Source organism: Cynocephalus volans, chromosome X (genome assembly GCF_027409185.1).
Source record: "Cynocephalus volans isolate mCynVol1 chromosome X, mCynVol1.pri, whole genome shotgun sequence".
NCBI classification, from domain to species: domain Eukaryota; kingdom Metazoa; phylum Chordata; class Mammalia; order Dermoptera; family Cynocephalidae; genus Cynocephalus; species Cynocephalus volans.
The window spans coordinates 120,128,827-120,152,941 of NC_084478.1; the positions used below are offsets into that span (position 1 = coordinate 120,128,827).

Below are 24,115 nucleotides of genomic sequence, written 5' to 3' on the forward strand. Positions count from 1 at the left end.
GTAGAGGGAGCTATGAGAGGGAGACTGCACCACTGTAGAGGGCTGTCAGGTTGACAGTGTCTTAAAGGGAACCAAGTTTTTGTCAAAGCAAGAAGGTGAAGGAACTGTTCAGAGAAGAGTTTGAGGATATAGGGGATTTTGCTAATGGTGGTCCATGGGTTCCAGAGAATAGAGCAGAAGGGTCTCAAGAACTGGGGAGTGGTGGGAGATGGGGACAGGCCTTCGGGGATTAGAGTTCAGGCGTTGTGGAGTGACCTGGGAGGCTTGGGCTTCTTCTGATGACTGAAGTAACCAGGGATGTAGGGATCAGTGGTCTCCATGGCAGACCACCATGGCCGTATGGCAGTGCAGCTGTCAGGGTTGTGGGGTGGAGGAAAGAGGGCGGGGATGTTGTCATGGTAAGAACCCCTGTACCTCATGTGTCAGGCAGTCTGACTTCAGAGGCCCGGAGAACTGTACTGCTCGGCTCTTTGGATTCTAAAAAAGATGTTGACTTGGATGTGAGAAGGAAGTTAATGACTAATGACCTGTGTAGCTTGAAACCTTCTTACTGCTTTTGACTTACAGTTGCATTGATGTAGGACTTTCTGTCTGTAGCCTCGGGATTCCTCCAGCTGAAAAGGAACCAGGCTCTATGTATTACAGTGGAATTCCAGCTGTGAGTTCTGTAGGGTAAAGATGAATGAACCAAGTGGAAATTCTTCTGGGGGAAGTATGGCATTTCAGAGATATTGTTTGTAAAATGGGGCAAAAGGGTCAGGGGAGACTCCCCAAGAAAGTTCTTGGAACTCAACCCAGACTCAGTGCTCAGTAAAGAACTGCGTTCTTTTCTCCTCCATGGCTGAATGCCCTTTGCCCCCAAACCCGTACCTGCTGCTTCTTCTCTGGATGTTACTTAACTTCTCTGTGCCTTAGTTTCCTTATCTATCAAATGGGGATGATCATAGTCCCCACTTCACAGGAAAGTTGTGATGATTAAATAAGATAACACCTGTCAAAATATTGAACATGGTACATCAAAATATTGAATATGGTACATCATATAAGTACTTAGTAAGTGTGATTTACTGTTAAGTGACAAGTGGTAGATTCTTGGCTCCCATTCAGCTCCCTTCTTTTTGCCACTAGTATGTTTCTTCTTACTTTGCCCCCCTCCTCTTTCATCCCCTTCCTCTTTCTCTTGTCCCACACTTCCTCCTCTGCCTAGTTCTTCTTTCCCCACTCTGGCCTTGGTTGCCAGTGGTACTTGCACCTAGTTTAACATTCTTTGTGGCCCCCCGAGGTAGGGACCTCTTGGAGTAGGGGTGAGGCAGCCCTCCGAGGAAGAAAACTGCGTGTGGGGACAGTCTCTTGGCCACCCGACCTGAGGCCTGTGGCCGAGATGGCTGCAGAGGTGTAGTGGGTTGGTGACAAGAGGCTCAGGAGCTGGAGGCCTGTGTTGCAGGGCAAGTTTGGCCGCTGTGTGATGTGGACCAGAGCAGGCTATGAAGGTGAGGATCATTTGAACAGGAAGTGGCTGGGCCGAGTCACCATGTGGAGGGACAACAGGTGAGGACATGTCCCAGGCCTGCCGCTGCTCCTGCTCCTGATAGCACTGTCCTCACCCTGTTAATAATAACAGCAGCTCCTCCCACCAAGTGTCTCCTACTTGGCAGGCTTTTGGTGGGGGGAGGGAGAAGGGGGTAGTGGAGTGTGCTGGCTACGACTATCAATTCTCCAGCCAGGCTGCTTGGATGTGAATCCTGGTGCTGTCACCGAATGAGTTATGTACCCTTTAGTAAGTTATCTAACCTCCCTGTGCCTCAATTTCTTAGCTCTAAAATAGAGATCATTGAAACAGTACAGTTGTTACGAGGATTCGTTTGGATTAATAGTTTACAAAGTGCTTATAATAGTTCCTGGCACATAAGAAGTACTATGTAAGTGTCTGTTATAAAAATTTAAAAATCGTACAACAGTATTATATCAGTATCATTATTTTAATTTTACTGATGCCAAAACTGAGGTGGAAAGGTTAAGTGACTTGCCTGAGGCCACGGGGCAGACTCCGAACTCCTAGCATGCAACCGCGGGGCTTGGCTGCTCCCTGGACGTGCAGGTGGAGACATTGCTTTCTAGGAGGATTGTAAGGGCACAGTGGCCGGTGGGCGCTGTGAGTCCAAGTGGGGAATCAGCAGCTGGAGTCGGAGAAGTCAGCAGAGGTACTTCTTGAGGACACTGCTGGGATCAGTGGCTGCAGGCCCTCGGCCTGGTGCACTGCTCCCTGCTGTGGGACAGGCCCATTTCAGGGAGTGGTCAAGTCCCTTAGGTACCTGACGATTCTGATTTCAGCCAGAGAGCTGAGCCTTCCTGGGACTTTTTCCTCCTTGTCTGAGGAAAATCATGGATGATCATAGATGTGAAAACTTTGCAGAAGCATAAAACAGTACCCAAATTGAAGACAGTAGAGTGATGCCAGACCACATTCCTGTGAGGGGCAGTGTGGGCCTTGCAGGCCTCTAGAGCGACCTCATGTTGGTGATGCCCAGTGGCAGATCCCGTGACTTTTTCTAGCGATTCCAGTGTAGTCTACAGAGAGTCTTGCAACCTCATCTCCTTTTCTGGGTTTTTACATTTCCCTCTGTGAGCGTGAAGTAATAGCTGAGCATCATCTGGATCCCTGGAAAATTTTCCTTCATGTAGATTTTTCTTTTCAAGAGCCAAAGTCAGTGTCTTTGTCCAAGATCCACAGTTGTCGCAACTCCCATTCTGGGAGCTCTGCCATCTTTTGGTTTCAGCCCTCGGCACAAGGCGGGCTTGGGCTCCTGTGCCTGGGGAACCTGTAACTGCCTCCTCTCATCAGTCTTGGTTATGTGCCTGCCCTGTAGGGAACAGGGAGGCAGTAGACCCCTTCCCCTGGGTGTCCTTGTCTCTCTGAGCTTCCTGTGTGTGTGCATGTGTGTGTGTGTGTGTGTGTGTGTGTGTGTGTGTGTGCATGTGCGTGTTAGAGGTTGTGTAAGCCCTAGAGGCTAGGCCTCTTGTCAGCTGCTAAAGTTCTTTTTTCCCCAGAATTGAGTTAGCTATCCAGCTGTTTTCAGTCTCTGCCTACTGCCAAGCTCCATAGCAGGGCCTCCATGCCAGGTTGCAACCGTGCTCTGCTTTGGTAATCCAGAGCTTCCATTTTGAGAGTGATGGGAAACAGGGGTGAGTGAGCGGGTGTCTTGGATGCAGGGAGTGTGTGGGGAAGTTCTTCCTGGCAAGCTAGGTCAGAATTGGCCCAGCTGCTTGGCCTTCACTCAAAAGTATGAATGACTTACCCTGGACTGACCCCCACATATCCAATGGGGACTCTTTATTCTTAGATCTAGACCCTACCAGACCTAGCAATCAGTTTTTTTTTTTTTAAATCTGGAAAATGGGGATAATAAATTCTACGCCATATGTTCGTCATGTCAAATGAGAAATAAACTTTCAAATAGTCTATTGTCTACTCGCCAGGAGCAGGAAGTAACATAAGGTTGTATTTCTTTAGGTATATTCTGCAGAATACTAAGTGTTATAAGAAAAAAGAGTTCCTCACTAAAAAGTTTGGGAAACACTGGATTAACAATGTTCTTGTCTGTAGGGACCACCAAAAATATGGATGGTGAATCTCCAAGGGGATATGTTGTATGCAAACTTTATTACATTTTTAACTAAATTTTCAAGTACCATCTCTCGAGCATTATGCAGGTACCACTCTGCAAAATACACCTTGGAAGATGCTGATCTAGGTCAGAAGTATATTCATTTTGTTTTGTTTTTCTTGAATTGTAAAGTGGGGTGAGTTGTGCAAGGCATGGAGTTGCTGAAATGTGGGTCCTGCAGAGCAGGGACGTTCAACTTCAGAATCTGTCAAAATGAGTGCTTCCTGCTCTGAAACACCTCTCTCCCTCCTGTCCTCACAGCTGCCCTTTGAATTGGAGATTTACTACATTCAGCATGTTCTGCTCTACGTGGTGCCCATCTACCTGCTTTGGAAAGGAGGTAAGGCCAGCAAAGCACATCCCCGTGCTACCCCCACACCTTGCTTCTCCTTTCTGTTTTTGGGAGTCAAAACCTCTTGGGCACCTCCCAGGATCTTGAGCTGCTGCTTGGCTGGGTGTCCTCAGCATGCTCTATGCCTGACACCAGGCAGTGGGAAAGTGGGTATGGATGAGGCCTGAAAAAAGCCTGGGGGCTTTTCAGAACCATCCTTTGTAGGTGAGCATGGTTCCTCTGACTGTCTGTCACAGGGCCTAGGCTATGGGTCATTGGTGATGGCATTGGGTTTGTATGGAGCCGCCACACTCTGTCACTCTCTTGTGCTTGTGCCTCCCCCTGCCTCCGTGTGCAGTATAGGGTAGAAGGAGAGTGTAGCAGTCTCCTCAAGAGAGGGACCTTGTGCTCTTACTCCTTATATCTGTCCTCTCAGACCCGAGGAAATACTGAATTGGGCAAGAAGTCCAGGGACTGGGAGATGTGGGGCTGAGGGAAGAGGCAGGTGAAAGAGCAGTGTCCTCCATGTCAGATAAACTATTGAAAACCTTCATTTGGTTAAGATGGAGAGACCACCAACTGGTAGAGGCAGCCTGGAAGGGAAGCTGATGTATTTGTGACCTCCCCATGACCCTTCAATGATGCCTTCCCTCTACTGTGTAGCAGACAAGAGGAAAGGGGAGTTGCTGTGCCTTCTGGGCTTGTTGTGCGAGCCACTCCTTCTCAGTGTTCTTCACTTCCTGGAAGGCCCCATAATGGGGAGGCACTCTCTTTCAGTCTTAGCCATCAGCTTCTCTATCTTGGTTGCTAGGACTTTTCTGGAAGAGCAGTCCCTCCCTACCTCGCCATAGGCAGCAAGGGTTTCATTTCTGTTGCACTAAAAATGGCATGTGGCCACATGGGCCCTTGAGCCCACTGGAAAATGGTCTGGAAGTTCCGTTGGACTCCGCTGCTTTGTGGCTTATGCTTGCGTCCTCTAACTCAGGTGTTCTGGCAGATCTTCCTATCTTCTGGCATGAGATATACTCAAGGACTGGCCAACCCAGGGACATGTTGGAGGATGGGCACTGTTGCCCTTCATGGAGTCTACTTATAGTCACGAGATTTGCCTTCTGTGCCTGGGTTTCTATCAGTTACGACTCTTTCCCATAGACTTGTCTAAATATCCTTCGAGGCTGCTTTTACCCTGTTCAGCCACTTGGGGTCTCACACCACCAAAGAACACTTCCTTTTAATGTACGCTAAAAGCGCTATTTTCCTCACTGAGCTTTAAGGGAAGTCCGAAGTTCCAATATCCAGGAGACTTATGCCTTTTCTCAGGTCTCAGCCTCCTAATAATATTCAGGTGTCAGAGATACACTCGTTCTGAAGGGGACCAGGCAGGCAGCTGGCCCAGGTTCCAGGCCCCTTCCACTCAGTGTTCCTGCCTTCTGAGGTGCGTGATGGAAGTCCTGGCCAAATCCGCGTGGCTGTTATTTGAACCTCTTTGTACTCTGATGAAGTCCCCATAAATATCTGTCAGGTAGTTGGGCCAGACTGGTCTGACATGGATAATACCAAGTAGCCATTCTCCTCCCTCCAGCAGAACCATCGGGGAAGCCACACCCTCTAGATGTGGCTAATCCTGCTGTGAGCGTCCATGGATCTTTTGCTGTGCTGTTTGGGGGAACTGGGCTGAGGAAATAGGGGTTTTGAGTCATCATTCAAATTTATTTCCTGCTCTTAGTGATTCTTTCTCCTCTCTGATGCCTGGCCCCGAGAAGAGGCTGTAAGAATAGGAAGAGTAATAATAACTACAGTTAATAACTCCTATCAGTGACTACTTCTGCTTAAGTGCCCGCTGTGTGCGAGATTTTGTGCTAGGCATATTTTGTGTATTTTCCCATCACAAATAGCGTGTTGAAGAATCTTCCTTCTAAGGAGGAGAAAATCAAGGCTCAGAAACATTAAGTGCCTTGCCCACAGCCATAAGTAACAGAGACAGGTTTCAAAGCCCATCCTAGATTCCTTTCGAGATTGATGCTTTTTCTCATACACCACGCCACCCTAAAAGACAGAGGTCCACCTCCCAACCACATCTGGCTGGGAGTCTCCCCCACCTCCTGCCCCAATGCAGCCATTCACTCAACACGTATTAATTGAACACCTACTATGTGCCAAGTATTTGTACTAGGGAGTCAGAAACAAACCAGAAAGACAGAGTCCTTCCACAGGGAGTCCATCTGTTGGGGAAGATAGATGATTTTTAATACAGTGATAATAAGTGCTGCAGAGGGTACTATGGGAGCAAAATATGATTTTTTAATTTAAAAAATTTTTTTTTAAATTTCTGAAGCTTGCTTCACCTTCCCTTCTTCTTCACCTTGTCTGGGAAAATAATTGTATCTTAGAGCAGATCCTGCTCGTGGCCCAGTTCCCTAACTGGTGTGATGCGAAACATTAGGGCTGTAATGAGAGAGATGAGATGCTCTGTTATGCTGATAACCTGTAGACACCCTACTTAGTGAGGATTTGGCTTTCAGGACAAGTGATCTCACCAAGCTGACCTTTGACTCCAGGCCCTGGGTGAGAGCATCCAGAACTTGATGCGGCCCATCAGCTTCGATCTGGCCAGCTTTGAGCTCTTTTGAGGGATCATCTCCCTTTCCAGCTCTTTGCTACCATCTGCTGTTCACTTGGGGGGAATTATGAGCATTGAGAGAAAAGTCTGGATTTCTTCCTAAAGCTGGTTTTGCCATTGGTCCCAAGCCTTAGACCTAGGCCTTGCAAAGAAGGAATGGATCTGGAATGAGCAATGGGAAGATTATTTCCTTGTAAACCAAGAAAACTGAGGGTTTGGGGCTTCTGTTTCCTAGAAGTCTATTGTAATTTTCGAGAAATACATGGCTTAGGAGTTTTTTACCCAAGACAAGACAGCTCTTCTATAGATAACCTGCTGTGCCCAGGAACCCTGTATTCCTAAAAGGCAAGGTCCTGCTTGAGCACATAGTGCCTCTTCTTATGGTTGGGGTGTGTGTATGGGGGGTGCTTACTGGGAATCCCATTCCTCCCTCATTCCTGCAGTCCTTAGGCACCACCACAGCGTATTTGATTTCTCTCTTCGATGCTGTTCTTTTTCTCCAGCCTGGCTCTTTTCTGTTTTCTTTCCTCCCACCTCTTCACCTTTGGCCTTCTAGAACTATATATATATTTTTTCTTTTTTTGTTGCAGTCTTTATTTTTTTTAATTTTGTTTTTTAATTGGATATTGACCAAGTATATTGCATATAGGTATAGGATACAAAATAATACTGTGATACATGTGTACAATGTGAAATGATTGAATCTAGCTAATTAACGCATCATATTTCTTATAAACTACTTGCACCAGCAGCTCTTCACAGAACACCAAGTCCTCCCTATCTCTCTCCTGAAGTTCCCTCTAATGAAGACTGTTCTTTCTGCCCCGCGCACTTTCTGCCCAGCTCCCCAATGTCTTTCCTAGATCATTAGTTCATCTCTGCCATTCTCTCTACCTCCTTTTTCATCACCACCAGCACCTAACCTTGTGGTCACTTCCCCCACGTCTAGCCAGCGTCCTGAGAGACTTCCCATGAGGACTGCTCATCCCACTCCCAGCTTCCCGAGGTTTGGGCTTCTTAATTGCAGTGACTTCAGCATCGCCTTCTCTTTAGCCACCTGGACTTTGTCTTCCCCTAAAACTCCTCTGAGATCATCAGCTACTCTGTCCCTTTCTTTGACCCAAGTCACCACTCCTTTCAGCTTTTCTTCCCAGTCAGCTTATACTACCATGATCAGTTACTGGAACTTTCCTCTCACCAGCTCCTGAGAACATCTTACCCCCTTGTCCCTTCTAACTGGGATCAGTGTCCAATCCCTTTTCAGTGTGCCCAGTGTCAGCCTACTGGAGCAAATCTCTCAGTCATTCTGATTAGGGCCACTAAAATGTCAGGGTCTCTATTATAACTGTGCTGTCAGCATGATGATTCCTCCACATGTTGCCCTCAGAAGTCCTGTGCTAAACCTTTCCCACCCTCCTCAGACTTCTTGTCCACTCCATTCAAACTTCCTGTCCTCTCCACTCTCAACAGACGTCCCTCACCCCCTGCAAATGACTGAGATGGTAGAGGTTTATGTGTGTAATAATTCGTGGGTACTTCAAAAAGTTCATGGATAAGATTTTTATTATCTTTTAATTCTACTTTCCATGAACTTTTCGAAGTACCCTCATATGTCTTTAAATCTATTGATTTTTTTTTTTTGTACTAAAGTATATTTGTTTTTTAAGAGAGACCTCGTGATATCCATGATATCATAGCTTTGATTTACTGGTTACCTATTTTAATACACTTTAAATACATAATTATTATGATGAAATGCTTATCTGTTTACCACCTGAAATCACCTCATGATCATAACTGTGGGAGACACTTGTGTCTATACTTGATGAATCATCTTCTCAATGACCTTTCAGCCCACAGAACATTGTAATCTGACATCTACCCCGCTGCCAGGAACTTCACAGAAATGGCTCTTCTAAAGATGGCCGGCAATGTCCATGTGACCAACTCTAATGACCACCTCTCAGTCTGCTCTGCTGGAACTCTGCTATGTTGGATGTTGTTGATCACTCCTTTTTGGATGCTCTGTTTCAGGGCTTCCAAAGTCCCTCTGTCCTCTGGCTTCCCTTCCTCGCAACCCATGCCTTCCCCAGTCTCCTTCACAAGTTATTTTTCCTCAGTCCTTTGAGATGTTGATTTTCCCAGAGTTCACTTCTAAACTCACCTCTCACTAATGCTCTGGCATGGCCTCATGTGCTTTCATGGTTTAACTAGCAATCTGTGCAGTGGTGGCTGCTATATCACTATCTACTGCCCAGACTTAGGAGAGTCACTTTCATATATAGTCATGCACTGTATAACAATGTTTGAGTCAGTGACAGACCATATATATGACAGTGGTCCTGTAAGATTATAATGGAGCTGAAAAATTCCTATAGCCTAGTGATGAAATGGCTGTTGTAATGTTATAGCATAGCACATTACTCACGAGTTTGTGGTGCTGCTGGTGTAAGCAAACCTGCAAACTATGTGGAGGAGAAGTGCCTAGCTTACCCACAGGGTGACCCTCCCGAAGGTAGCTCAGACCTTTAAGATTGAAAGCCGAGCATTTGACACATTAGGTCTGACCCCAAGTGAAAGGGTTGTTGTTTATTTTAGAATTCTTGCATTTTTAAGTGATTCTCACCCATCCCCATAGCAAAATTATAATTAATAATAGTTAGTTAACACTTCCTGAATGCTTGCTGAGTGCCAGGCACAATTCCTACCTGTAATTTAATTTTCGTAACTTTGTGGGGGTGGTATAATTCTAATCCCCACTTAACAGATGTAGGAAAGTGAGACACAGAGACTTAATAACATAATTAGAAGGTTCACACTCAAGCAACTAGTGGTCAGTGTAGATAACAGGAAAATTCATTGCCATTCCCTTTCATTATACACTTTTGCACAATGAAATTGCCTAATGATGCATTTCTCAGAACGTATGCCCATCATAGGTGATGCATGACTGTAGTATACTCAGTGTCACCTGAATGTCCCAAACACACCTCAAACTCAACCAGTCAATGCTGAACTCATTATCTTCTCCATCAGCCCTGCTGTTCTTCCTGTGGGTCTTGCCAAGTGGCACCACCCATTCACCCAAACTAGCCTCTGGGGACCATCCCTGCCCCCCGCAGGCAGTTCAACCTTTCATCTAACATATAGCACCAAGTGCCTTCTTCCGGCCAGGCTCTGCACTGGCCACTGGGGTGGGTGCCCCGCTGAGTGCAGACCAGACACCACCCGTTCCCTCATAGAAGTAGAAGCTAGTAAGGGGAGATAGGTGGGAAGCAAAGAATCACACAAATGGACAGTTATGGCTGAGATAAGTACTCTGAAGGAAAGGAACATGCTTCTATGAGAGCTTAGAATAAAACAAGCTGACCCAGTCTGGGGGTTTGAGGGCAAGTTTCCTGAGGAGGTGGCATTTAAGCAGAGATCCAAAGGATGCATAGCAGTTTACTAGGCAAGTGTGGGATTTGGGGAGGTGAACCCTTACAGAAGGACAGAATGGCTCATGCAACAGCACTGTGGTGGGGGGTGGGGGGCAAAGGGAAGGGTGGGTGACACTGGGCCTGAGGGGCAGGCGGGGGTCAGCTATGGAGGGCTTTGTCGGCCATGGGCAGGGGTTTGGCTTTGATTATAAAAGCTGCGGGAAGCCAGTTCAAGTTTTAAGAAGGGACATAACATCAGCTTGTTTTACCAATTGATTCTTTTCTTATGTAGTTCATTTACAAATTTTACAAATTTTGGTTCAAAAATCTAAAATACAAAATTCTGTACCATGATAAATATCCTTCCCACCCCTTCTTTCCATCCACACAGTGCCCCCTGCAGCTCTACAGGTAATCACCATTCTTGTTTTTTGCACATCCTTCTAGAGTTTCTTTTTGCATATATAAGCAAATTTTATATTTTATTGTCTCCCTTCTTAAGACACACATTCAAAAATAGCATACACACAACCGTCCTGTTGTTGCTGTAGCAGTATTTCTTAGAGAGTTTTCCACATAAGCCCATAGGAAGCTTCCTCTTTCTTCTTCATAGCAGCATACACTATCATATCATGTGATGACAGAGTACAGTATAATAACATGGCAAAGCTTTGTATAGCACAGTTACGTGCCAGACATCGTTTCAAGCTCTTCATGTCGTTAACTCATTTAATCCGCACGACAACCCTTTTAGGTAGGTGTTACTGTTATCTGCCTTTTATCGATGAGGAAACTGATGCCCAGATTATAAGTGGCAGACCCAGGATTTGAACGCAGCAGTGTGGCTCCAGGGTTTTTGCTTTTAATCATAACACGAAGTTACAACACTATACCATAATTTATTTATTCATTCTCCTGTTGATGGACATTTAGGTTGTTTCACATTTTTTTGCTAGTGTAAATAACACAGCACTGAATGATCTTGTACCTATGCCATTTTGCGTGTGTGCAAGTATATCTCTAGGTTAAATCCCCCTAAGTGGTTCACTTAAGTGATGAATCAAAGAGTGTATGCATTCATAATTTTGATGGGTGTTTCCAAATCCTTAAAAGTTGTACCCATTTAAATGCTCACTAGCAATGTATGAGAGTTCCTGCTTCCACACAGCCTCACCAAAACAGTGTATATTCAACCTTTTGGATTTTTGCCCATCTAATGGGTTTTTTTTTTTTTTTTTTTTCGTTTGTTTGTTTTTTTGTCTTTTTCGTGACCGGCACTCAGCCAGTGAGTGCACCAGCCAGCCCCATATAGGATCCGAACCAGCGGCGGATGCGCCGCTGCGCTCCCAGTGCCGCACTCTCCAGAGTGCGCCACGGGCTCGGCCCCATCTAATGGGTTTTAAAAAATGGTATATCAGTTTAGTTTTTTTGTTTTTTTGCTTTTTTGTGTTTTTTTTTTTTGTGGCTGGCTGGTAAGGTGATCCGAACCCTTGATCTCGGTGTTACCAACACCATACTCTAAACAAGTGAGTTATCAGGCCAGCCCCTCAATTCAGTTTTAATTTGAATTTCTCTTACATTGAGTGAAGATGAGTATCTTTTTATATGTTTAAAGTTGCTATTTGATTTTCTCTTCCTTGAACTACATGCTTCTCTCATGTGCTCATTTTTCTTTTGTGTTGGCCTTTTGAAAAAATTTGAATGCTAAGTGCTCTTTACATATACATATCAGGAGTTAGCCCTTTGTGATTTGAGCTGCAGAAACAAAGGTACTTCAGAAAGTTCATGGAAAGATGTGTATTATCTTTTAATCCCATCTTTCTACGAACTTTTGCATTTTCCCCAGTTTTGTTGTTGTTTAACTTTGCTCATGATTTATTTTTGCCATGCAGGATTTTTGACATTTCTATGTAATTTAATTTATCTATCTTTTATTTTACATCTTTTATCCACTTGGAATTGATCATGGTATACAGTGCGAAGTAAGAATCCAACTTCATTCCCAGATCACTTCGCATTTGTCCTTAAATTGATGGTCAGCTCTGCTTGTGGAAGAAATCATGCTGGCTGCCATGTGGAGAGATCACCAGTCCTCCTGCTTTTACCTCCTCAAGGTCTCTCAAACTCATCCCCTTGCTACCATCTCTAGGACCACTACCTTGAACCAAGCCTTGCTCATCTCTTCCCTCATCGATGACAGTTGGCTCAGTGTAATGTCTGTGCCTCCAGCCAGCCTCCTTCCCCACTCACAGTTTGTCCTTGGAGCTTCCAAAGCTGTTCCTATAGCTCAGATAGGATCATATAGCACTTCCCTGTTTGGAAACTTTCAGTGGCTTCCTCTTGCCCACAACCTGTGTCGGGACAAGGGGTACCTGTGTGACCTCGTCTCTAACTTTTTCTCCAGCCACATCTCTTTACATTCCCTTCCTTGTACTCTAAACTCTGGTGATACCAAAAGCCTTTGGGTTCCCTGAGTTTGTCATGCATTGTTCTTTAAAAATGCTGTCGTTTGTGACGGGAATGTCCTTCTCCAGCTGTGGGCCTGGAAAGCATTCATTTCTCAAAGCTAGCCTCAGCAGTCACCTTCTCTGGGAAAATAGCTGGTCCACCCTGTGCCTTCTGTGCCTCCGGCTGCCGTCCTTCTCACACGTACATGCTGCTCTCCCTGAGGACCAGAACTTTCCTTTTGTTCCTGTTGTGCAGGGGCTGAATGAATGAGTGAACACCCTCTCTTCAGGGGTGTATGCACACATTGCACATATCCTGTTGTACATGGTGCAGGCTAACATTTCTTGTGCACATTCTGCGCACTATGCACTGGGCACGTGGTTCACATGCACAGACTTAATCTCATTTAAGCCTCACTACGTCCACTAGGCTAAAGGGAATATATCACCTGGGGCTCATGACCCTGAATGAGAAAAAAAAAAAAAAAATTCATGTCTTCATTTGCATTAACTGGAGCTGAAATATACAGTATTTCTTTCAGTTATGAACGTGGACAACAAGCCACAGTTGCGCTAGCAGCACTCAGCATGTCATTAATGTAAATCACAGATATTTTTCCTCTCATAGTTTCTGCAGATATCTGAAAAAAATCAGTCATGTTCATCATTACCCCAAGATTTAAAAACAGATTTGTTTTTTGGAAGCATTTTGATAGCTGTATTTCAGCATGATTGTTTTCTTTTGTAATCTTATACATTTTATTTTATATACTTAAGAACTTTATTTCGAGAGGGGGCTGTTACACTTCCCCAAACTGCCTAAGAGTCACACAAGGAGCACCTGTGCTAGAGCTTCAATTGGCGTTTGAAACCAGGCGGGCAGGCTTCACCACTGCACTGTGCTGCCTCTCCATGGAGCTGCCGGATTCGGACAGACTGGGTTTAAGTCCAGTTTCTGCCACTTGCTAGCTAGTTCTGGCATCTGGGCTGGTGCCTTGAGCTCTCTGCGTCTGTTTTCTCACTTGTAAAATGGGAGTAGTCATAGTACTTACGTCATAGGCTGTTGCGAGGATTGGATGAGCTAGCATATGGAAAGTATACAGATCAGTGCCTGGCACATAGTAAGTGCTGTCAATTGGTTTCTCCTGTCATTAGCCACTGTTCTACTGCCTCTAATTACACATCTGTCTCCCAACTAGACTGTGGGCTCCAGAGGTCAACACTGTGCCTTGCTGTGTTCTAAAGTCACAGAACCTTGCCTGTACCGAGTGCGTGCTTGCAGTGGATTTAACATTGCTGGCTCTCACTCCTTTGAGATGCCCATTTTGCCTTTGGGCTCCAGATCACCCCTCTCTCCTGGTTCGCCTACTTCTCTGGCTCTTTCTCTTTGGACCCCTTTGCTCTGCTTGCCCCATACATCCTGGCATTCCTCGCCGATAGAACTAATGCAAGCTCACGAAGCACCACAGATACTTCCATTGTAACGTGTCTACTCTCAAACTGCTCATTTCCATACCCCTTCTCCCAACCTGCTCTTCTTCCTCCTCCTCTATTTCCTGTCTTGGTTAGTGGCTCCACTCTCCATTCACTGCCAGAGTCACAAACCTGGGCAACATCCTGGATCCCTTCCCTTGCTACATCCCCTATACCAGTCAGTTTGGAAGTTCTGACGATTCACATTTTCAAAATTGCTGGCAAATTTGGCCCTTCCTCTGTATTCCCACCACCCCTGTCCTGGTCCAGGCTCTCAGCCTCTGTTACCGGAACTACTTTGTTTTCTCTTTCATTTCCCTGCCCCCTGATTGCTTAGTCTGTCCTCCATACAATGTCCAGAATGATCTTCCTAAGGAAAGAGCATATCTGATCAGATTTTGTTCCACTGCTTAAAAATCCCTTTCAGGATGAAGACCATACTCCTTTACATGGCATTCAAGACTATTTACAATCTGACCCTTGCCCATATCTTTAACCTCGTTTCCCATCACTTAGGCTCAGGTCCAGGCATACACTAACTTTTTTACCCAGAACCTGGCAAACTCCATGTCCTCCTTTACGAGGTAGCTCACAGTGCTACCTCCTCTCTGGAGGTGTCTCCGATTTCCCTAGGCAGCCTAAGGTACATTCTCTGTAATGTGCCTTTCTCCTTGTACTTTTTATATGCCTTAAGTGTAGCAACTGCCATATCCAATTGTGTGTGCTTCACCACTAGGTGGCAGTAGTTACATCTTTTAATCTTTTCAAGAAATAAGGGTATACAGTTAGGATTGGATGTTTATTTTTTTATTTCAGTTAATAAATTAATAATAAATATTGTTTGAATTAGTGGTAGTTCTTATAATTAAGATTCTGTGGGAGTGAGGGAGAGGATAAAATCTACGAGGCCCCAGGATTTTGGCCTGGGGGACTAGGTGGGATCGAGTGCCACGGAGAGGGGCCCCAAAAGGAAGGGGCATGTTTTAGGGAGTATCTTAGTTCATCTGGCTGCTATAACAAAAATACCAAAAACTTGGAAGCTAATGAGCAACACAAATTTATTTCTCACAGTTCTGGAGGCTGGGAAGTCCAGGATCAAAGCACCAGCGTTTGAGGGTCTGGTGAGGGCTGTTCTTCGCAGATGGTACCTTCTCACTGTGTCCTCACGTGTGGAAGGGGCAGACAGGCTCCCTTGGGCCTCCTTGATAAGAGCACTAGTCCCATTTATGAGGGCTCCACTCTCATGACCTAATCACCTCCTAGCCCCACCTCTTACTACCATCACATTGGTGACTAGGCTTTAACATGAATTGGGGGGTGGGGCACAAGCATTCAGACCATAGCAGGGAGGAAGATGATTTTTACTTGAGTTTGAGGCACTTCTAGACTTTCCAGGTTGCAATGTCCAGCGGGCAGTAGGATAGAATATTCTGGAGCTGTTCAGGGGAGTCTGGGCTAAAGGCCAGCTTTGGTCTCATTGATGTAGACATAGTGAACAGAAACAGTGGAGTGGGTGAGATGGTCCAAGGTAACTGTAGGTGGGGCGGAAAAAGGGCTTAGAAAATGCCTTGGGGAATATCAACCTGAAAATAGTAGGTGAAGGAAGAAGAGTGGAGAGAGATTGCAGGAATGGGCAGAACAGTAGGAGGAGAGCCTGGTTGTCCTGGAAGCTAAGGCAGTAGAGATTTTCACCAAAGGTGAAGTAACCAAGCCATCCTCAGAGAGGATCTGAGCGGTGCAGTAAAATTGGGCCTTTGGAAAAGTAGGGCTGGGAAGGAAGGAGGGGTTAAGGGCATTGCAGAGTCAAATGAGAGCGTTTTTCCCTCTCCCCTCCCCCTCCCTTACTCTCCTTTCTCCTTTGCTTTCTTTCCTCTCTGCCCCAAGGCTGGGCATGTTCAGATGCTCAGATGAAAGCCAGTGGTTGAAAGTACTAGGCAGAAAGGGGAGTGGATGAATGACAGGGTGACAGCGAGTGCTAAGAATGAAAGGGGTTGGTGGTGGATTGACAAGAGTAATGACAGGAAGGAGATCAGTCTAGACTCCTTCAGCGTTTTCCAGTAGAATTCTCTGTGATGATGGAGATGTCCTATATCTGTTGTGTCCAGTACGGTAGCCACTAGCTACATGTGGCTCCTGAGCAGTTGAAATGTGGCTAGTAGGACCGAGGAACTGAATTTCTAATTTGCTTTTCAGTTTAATTAATTTGAATTGAAATCGAAAGAGCCACATGTAGTTAGTGGCTACTGCATTGGACAACATAGCTCTAGAAGGTTGGTGACTAGCACTGAGGGGCCCGCCTGAAACAGGAATCCATGCATTTTTCTGGCACTGGTCTGTGCAGTTCAGGACATCTGGCTTGGGGAGGAGTGGAGGATCAGAACATCCGGCTTGGGGTATCCGTACCACCTTGGGGCTTTGTAATTAGGGTCAATGTCATTGAAGATCTAGAAAGTGAGGGATGTTCAGGGTTCAGGACAGAGTTTTGGTAATCCTGCCACATGCTTTCCTGCTTTCAGGTTTCTGACCAAGGGCAGGTCACCCAAGGAATAATAGAATGGTAAACAAAGTTACACTTTCTTATTAGCTGAGCAGGTGCCCCCTCCAGTGCAGGGCTTCTCTGGCAGGCTGGTCTACAGCTTGCAGCTTTGGTTTGGACAACTAAGCCAGCTTCCTGCTCTGCATCTGGGTAACCTAAGGTGGCCAGAGGTGTAGAGCAGGCCCTGCCTTATTTCCTACTCCATCAGAGGCACTGAGAAGCTACAGTAAGTAGAGAGGGAAGTGAACAGGCCTGGTGGCCCAAAGACACAGGTTTCACTGAGATGTGCACGGTGAGAAGTGCATGCTGCCCATTTCAAAGCTAGACTACCTGGTTTCCAGTCCTGGTTCTCTGTTCCTTACTTGCTGTGTGACTTTGGCCAAGTTCCTTACCTTCTCTGTGCTTTAGTTTCCTCATCTGTAAAATATGAATAATAGCAGTATTTCCTCATAGGGTTGTAATGAACATTAAGTGAGTAAATGTATGTAAAGTGCTTATAACCGTGCCTGTCACCTAGGTGGTACTATATAAGTTGTTTGTTATTAATAGCATGGTTTCTACTTGCCAATGTACCATGACCCTGGCTACTAATCTAATAAAATGTGGTCTGAGCAGTTTGCTAGGTTTTCACTTTTAGCAAGCCATCCTTTGGGAATGAGCTAGTGAAGGGGGTAGGTATAAGTGTGGGGAGAGAGGGATGAAGAATTCTTCTCTCCCCAGCAGGGAGTTGAGGGCGCTAGTGCCAGAGTTCAAGGTCATGGGGTCCAAGCTGGTGTGGAAGGAGGCTAGGAGAGAGCTGAGGAACAAGGAGGAATTCCATGGGATCAGATAAGGGGCATCAGGGGATCAGAGGTCACAAGGAGGTCTACGGGCACATGCACTGTAGGAACGAAGACAAGAAAGTTGAAACTCTAGGTGGTTGTGGGCAGATCATCCCAGTGAAGTGGGGCGGGTTAGAGTGATGACAGAAGGCGGTTGTGGGTAGTGAGGTGGAGCAGACCTGGGGAGGTGAGGAGGCTCAAGACACCACGAGGTTAGCGAGTGGGAAGGGGCTCCCATGTGGGTATTGAAATCACCCAGAATGCTGGCGTAATGTAAAAAGGAAGACTGTAAGCCAAGTGACACTGAGCTGGGATGAATCAGCTAGTGACCTGTGGGACAACAACAGGTGATGGTGATGAAGAGGAGGAGCTGAGTCTTGAAAGAAGGAGAAAGGGGAAGAGTAAACATCTAGAAGTAATAATGGAGGGCTGGAGGAATCTTCAACTCCCCTGCTCCCAGAAAGCTTGCTGTGGGAACAGAAGGGTGGAAAAGAACCACTTCCTCTCAGAGCAGTCAGCAGGAGAAGCGGTGTTCTCAGGGGAGAGCCAGTGCTCATTAGGATGAGGAGGGGAAAGGGACATTCCCTCTCATTAGGATGAGGAGGGAAAAGGTGGCAGGTATAGAAGGATCTGTTGCTTTTAGCACTGGGTTTCCAGAGGTCCTGGCAGGATGGGTGGAGGAGAGAGGGCCTCCCCTCTGACAACTACCCTTTTGTTGGTTGGTTGTGGTTGTTTTTATTTAGGCCGGGGTTCTTAACCTGGGGTCCACAAATAGGATTTAGTTGGTCCATGAACTTGAATGGGAGGGAAAAAATCATCTTTATTTTCAGGAACCTCTATCAGGAACATAGCACTTGAATGTGGGTGACAGGCACCAGTGGCATGGGCCATACCCATGACTTTGTTGTCAGTAGCAATCACAGATGGCTTCCTATCACATTACGGTAGTTGCAGCTGTCTCACAACACTGTATGCTCATCACTGCTTTGAAATTATGGCAGGTATTAGACTTGCTGCTCGATCTTATTTGCATTTATAAGGAAACATAATTACTGTATTACAGAATTTTAAAAGCATTTTGGTAACTGTTTTAATATCATTGGCTTCCTTCGTAATCCTTTGCATTTTATTTTATGCATTTCAATCTTCATTCTGAAAAGGGGTCCATCAGTCTCCCAAGGTTGCCAGGGTGCCTCCTGCCCTGCCCTGTCTCAAGGCTGCTGGGAAGCCCCTTTGTATTCCACTAGAGGGAGCTCTTGCCTCAGAATTGCTGAGCACTGGCCCTGTCAGGTTTGACACCGAGTGAGAGGGTTGTTTTGAAGTATGGGCTATTCACATGTCCTTTGGGGGAGACATTTCAGGAAACCAGGATTTAAGAACCCTAATGCTGTTTGGTGCCAGCAGGCTACTTCTCTCCTGAGTGGGCTTTCAGCTTATCTTCTGGAGGATGAGGATTGGGATAGAGCCCCTGTGCTCATTAGTTTCTAGGACCAGTTAAAGCAAAAGCACTTTGGCCAGTGACAGCTTGAAGACTGGCTAACTGGCCCCAAAGTCATATTGCCCTCAGGCTCCAAATTGGGCCTCCTGTTTCCCCTTCACCCAGGTGAGCCCACTGCACCTCTGTCCAGCTAGCATGAGGATGCTGGGAGGGTTCTCCTCTTTCATGGGCTTCCCTGTTCCACTTTACTGGTCAGGTGAGGGCAGGGGAAAGGATAAGGAACTTAGGTAAATCCTGAAGGCTTCTGAGGGGCGTTAGCAGGTGAGGCAGAAGCCGGGGAGTTAGAAAAATTGGCCAAGGGCTGAGCCTTGTACAAGAGGGTGGGTAGATGAGTTTCTGAAGACCATTGGATTTTCCAAGCCAAGAAGGAAGTAATTGAGGCTTAGGAGTCCTTTGTGGGAGCAAAAGAGTCAAGCATTTTCTGCCTTAATTTTATCACCTTCCTGGAGACACCGATCCTCACATCTGGCCATAGCATGGCCCCTTCACTGGTAGCTTTTCCCAGGCCACTGGTACATCTTCTGGCTCCAGGTTCCCCCTAAGTCAGTGATTCTCCTGTGTGGACAGAGGATGCAAGCATGAGAATCACCCTGAGGTGCTCCTTACTGAAATGGAGATTCCAGGGCTCACCCAGACCTCCCAGAACAGGTTCCTGGGGCAGTGCCCAGGAATCTGCATTTCTATAAGTTCCCTAGGACAGTGGTTCTCCAAGTGTGGTCCCTGGATGAGCAGTATCAGCCTAACCAGGGAACCTGTTATTAATGCAAATTCTCAAATTCTAGATTCCAGGCCCCACCCCAGACCTACTGAATCAGAAACTCTGGGGTGGGGCCCAGAAAGCTGGGTTTTAACCAGCCCTTCTGGGGATTCTGATGCACACTCAAGTTTGAGAGCCAGCGCCCTAGGGTATTCTGTACAGACCGAAGTTTAAACCTCATTGCCTCAAATGATCCAAGAGTTGGCTTCCCCTTGCTTAAAGCTCACCAGAGACCAGCTAATAGGAAACGCATAACACGATGGTATAGGTTCAAATAGCACTTTTCTCCCGAGTATCTTCATGCTTTGCTAGCTTTCCTATCTCTACAGTGTTCCTATAGGATAGGCAGGGCCTGGGATTTGTCTTCGAGAGGGACACTGATGCTTAGAGAGGTTTTGATCTATACAGAAGGTCACACAGCAACTTGGTAAGAGTTGAAGCTGGGACCTGGGTCTGTGGACTCCAGTGCTTATTCTGCTAGGCTAGGTCTACCTATTGGAAACCTTGACAGCTCAGGGTCCTCATCCTATGTGCTGTTGGCAGAGGGCTGGCTCTTTGATCTTCATGGAACGAGGGTGGGCCTTTCAGTTGCCTTAGCCATAGGCTGGGTGGCCAGTCAGCTCCACTAGGCACTTTAAGGGTGAAGCCTGGTCTGGGTGGGCTCTCCAGTCCCCCATGATAGAGGTTAACAAGATGGACCTTCCCCGTGAACACCCCACCCAGGATATCTTCCACTTCCTTCTTCAGTAAGCAGAATAGAGGATAGGGTGCATTTGGTCAAGTGCCTGGATGAAGGGAAACCTGACTTGAGCCTGCACTCAGTGGCTGAGAATGGGGAATCAAATAGCAGTGGTCATCTTGGGTTGTGCCACACTGAGATATCTTCCGAGCAACTAAGGCTTACAAAGGCTAAAAATGGAGATGTTTCATTTAGACTAGGGCACCAAAGTTGGGATGGTATTATTGTCAGGAACTAAACTTGTCATTTTCTTCCCTGTCTCTAAACCTGCACCTTCTCTGATGTTTCCCATTCTATTGAGTGGTACCACCACCCACTCGTTACCCAGGCCAGAAGTCTCAGGTTAATCATTGGCCCTTCATTCTTACCCCCAACCCCCATCTAATCAGTGACCACATCCTGTCTGTTCAACCTCTTGATCTTTCTCAAATTCATTCCCACTATTTCTACGTTAAAGAGCACATCATTCCTGACTTGGTCTCTTGCAGCGGCATCCTCACTGGTGTCCCTGACTCTCGACTCACTTTATTTCAGATTAAGGGCACATCAGATGAGGCCTGAGAATTGCCCATTGGATTTAGCAATGAAAAGGTTATTTGTGACCTTGATGGGAGCAGTTTTGGTGGAGGGGGAGTTCAGTAGAGCGAGTTTAAGAGAAGAATTGTGGGTAGGGAGTATAGAACAGTGCTGTCCAATAAAAATATGTGATCCACATATGTAATTTCAAATGTTCCAGTAGTCACACTAAAAATAGGCAAAAGAAACAGGTGAACTTAATAATAAATATATCTTATTTTATCCAGTATATTCAAAATGTTATCATTCTAATATAATCAATACAAAAATTACCAGGTTATTTTACATGAAGAGCACATCTCAATTCAAACTAGCCACATTTCAAGTGCTCAATAGCTACATGTGACTAGCAGCTACCATATTGGACAGTACAGGTATAGATGATTCTTTCAAGGAGTTTTGCTGTAAAGGTGAGCAGAGGACTGAGGCAGTGGTGGGAGGGGGAAGTGAGGTCAAGTGTTTATTTATTTTAGAATGGGGGCTATTACAGTGCCTTTAGTTTATATGCTAATGGGAATAATCTGGTAGAGAGGAAGACATTGTTGATGGAAGAGAAAGAGCAGACTGGCTGGAGTGATGTTATTGAGTAGGTGAGAGGGAGGGGACAGGATCTGGATTCATATGGATAGGCTGGCCTTGGCTAGGACCCCCAGCAGTTCATCTAGATCACAGGGGGGAAGACAAAGGATATTGGGCACTGATGCAGATAGGTGGTTAAATGTGATCGTGAGAGCTTGTGGAAGTTTTTGGCTGATTCCTTTTTTCTCAGTGATGTGAGAGGCAAGGTTATCATCTGAGAGTGAGGACGGGATACAAGTATTAAAGGTTTGAGAAGAGAGGAGAAGATATTAAATTGTAGCCTAGGAGAGGGAGAGAGTGAATGGACTGGGGAAGTATAGTATGATTGCCTGGCAACGTGCAGGATGCACTTGAGGTTTGTGATCACGAATTTGAAGTGAGAACAGTCAGCACTGTTGTTTTTCTCCAGCTGCGTTCAGCTGTGTAGGGACAAGCAAGGCGGAGGAGGAGATTAGGATATAACCAGGGCTGGGTTTTTTCCAGATGAGTAAGATAATGAGACGAACAATGGAGTCGAAAGTGTATGCAAGAGATAATTAGAATAATGGCCATGGAGTTTAAGGAGGGAAGAACGAGCCATGTGGTACAGCAAAAACGTGGTAGGACCAATGCATCACAGATTCCAGTGGGATCAAAGAAGTATTCGGGTCATGGTTAGAGGGACTGAGCTAGGAAGCTTCCAAGTAGTGGTTGAAGAGAGAATGCTTGACTTTGAGATAAGGAGGGGGTGCAGATATTCATAATTGTAAGGTCCCAGGCATGACCATGAGAATGAGTGACTGAGTTGTGGTAGAGGACAAGATCACTGAGGAGAGGAGGCCGAAGCTAGAAGGCTTACCTAGGTGCATGTGTTGAAGTTGTCAAGAAATATGACAGGAATGGTTTTGGAGAGAATGGTATGGAGCCAGGTGCTGGTATCTTCAAGTAAAGGGCCGTGACCCATATGTCTGTAGATAACTGTAAAGGGAAGGATAGCAGGTGGTATGGTATGGTAGTTGTGGGGTTTTAGGGAGAAGTGGTCTGGAAACAACCATGAAAAGAAAGAAGTTACCCACCCCACCTATGTGGGCCAAAGCAGAAAAATCAGTCGCTGCTTCAGAGGGCTTCAGATGAAGCAGACTCTTTGTGGGGGAGAGGCGGTTCAGATGAGAGCAAAAGGAAAAAGGGGACATTCAGGGAAGAGATTGAGAGGACATATGCTCCTCAACTTACAGTGGGGTTATGTCCCTATAAACACCTTATAAGCTGAAAATATCATAAGTCAGTAATGCATTTAATACACCTACTCTGTCAAACATCACAGCTTAGCCTAGCCCGCCTTACACATGCTCAGAACACTTACATCAGCCTTCAGTTGGGCAAAATCATCTAACACAAAGCCTGTTTTATAATAGTGTTGACTATCTCATGCAAGAATATTGTACCACATATCACTAGCCCAGGAAAAAATTAAAATTCAAAAATCAAAGTATGGTCTCTATGGAATGCCTATCTACTGAATGCACCATTGTAAAGTCAAAAAATTGTAAGGTGAACTACTGTGAGTCAAGGACCGTCTGTATAGGGATTTTGGGCAATGATTTCTGTGACTTTGCATATCCTGTTCCCTTTTCCTGGAATTCTCTCCCCTACCTGTACACCTGGAAAACTTCTCTTCATCTTTCACCGCCCAGCTCCTGCATGAGATTGCTATAGTAAAGATCACCAGTAGCCGACATGTTGCCAAACTCAGTTTGTCTTTCCTGGACTGTACTCCTCTAGAGAAGTGTGTTCCCAATGGAATTTTCTGTGATGATGGGAATGTTCTATTCTGCTCTGTCCAGTACTGTAACCACTAAGCACATATGGCTAATGAGTACTTAAAATGTGGCTGGTGCAACCGAGGAAGCAAATTTTTAATTTTATTTACTTTTAATTCATTTAAATCTAAATAGCTGCATGTGGCTAGTGGCTACCTTATTTATTGGTCAGTACAGGGGTAGAGCATTAACATTATTGATCCTTTCCTTCTTCTTGAAACTTGATGTTCTCTTGATTCCCAGGATGACTCTCACCTAGTTCCACGACTGCCCCTTTAATTTTGTCTTCAATCTTGTCTTCTCATGGATACCCCCTTTTCCAGGCTCTGTCCTTGGTCCTGTAGTCTGATTTTGTGGATTCTTCCTCATTGATCTTATCCACAACCGAAGCTCCATTTCCAGGCCATCTCCCTCTCCTGAGCTCTAGAACCTAGCCATCAGCAGATCTGTTGGATGACAGATGTCTGTGGGAGACATCTGCCGGGGTGGCCTCTAGGCATGCAGTGACAGCATGCCCCAACCTGCACTCACCTTGGCCCTAAATTAACTTCTCTCAGTTACTGAGGTCATAGATCTGGAAGTCACTCTAGATGTCCCTGCATGTCTGACCGATTGCTAAATCACCTATATCACTGAAGCAGCATCAGAACCTGTCGTCAATCTTGACTCTCTCCAGGCCGTCATCCGCACTGCTGCCAGAGCAGTCTAGCTAGCTGAGACATAAACCCGACCTTCTCACCCCCAGGTTTAAAACCTTTCAGTGGCTTCCTATGATGTGTAGGATAATGGCCAAGTTCCTGGCATGGCAAACAAGGCTCTTCGTGACCTGGCCCCGCTTGTCTGTCTCTTCAACGT

The 24,115-nt window shown here is 45.8% G+C and overlaps 1 protein-coding gene across 6 annotated transcripts in view; it reads left to right on the plus strand.

Moving 5' to 3' along the window:
- Window positions 1-24,115, plus strand: part of TMEM164 (transmembrane protein 164) — a 247,134-nt gene that overhangs the window by 116,008 nt on the left and 107,011 nt on the right. For all 6 annotated transcript variants that reach the window (XM_063083372.1, XM_063083368.1, XM_063083371.1 and 3 more), the window contains one exon: window positions 3,927-4,005. In XM_063083372.1, the coding sequence (XP_062939442.1) occupies window positions 3,927-4,005 (79 nt within the window). The remainder of the gene's footprint in view (window positions 1-3,926; window positions 4,006-24,115) is intronic.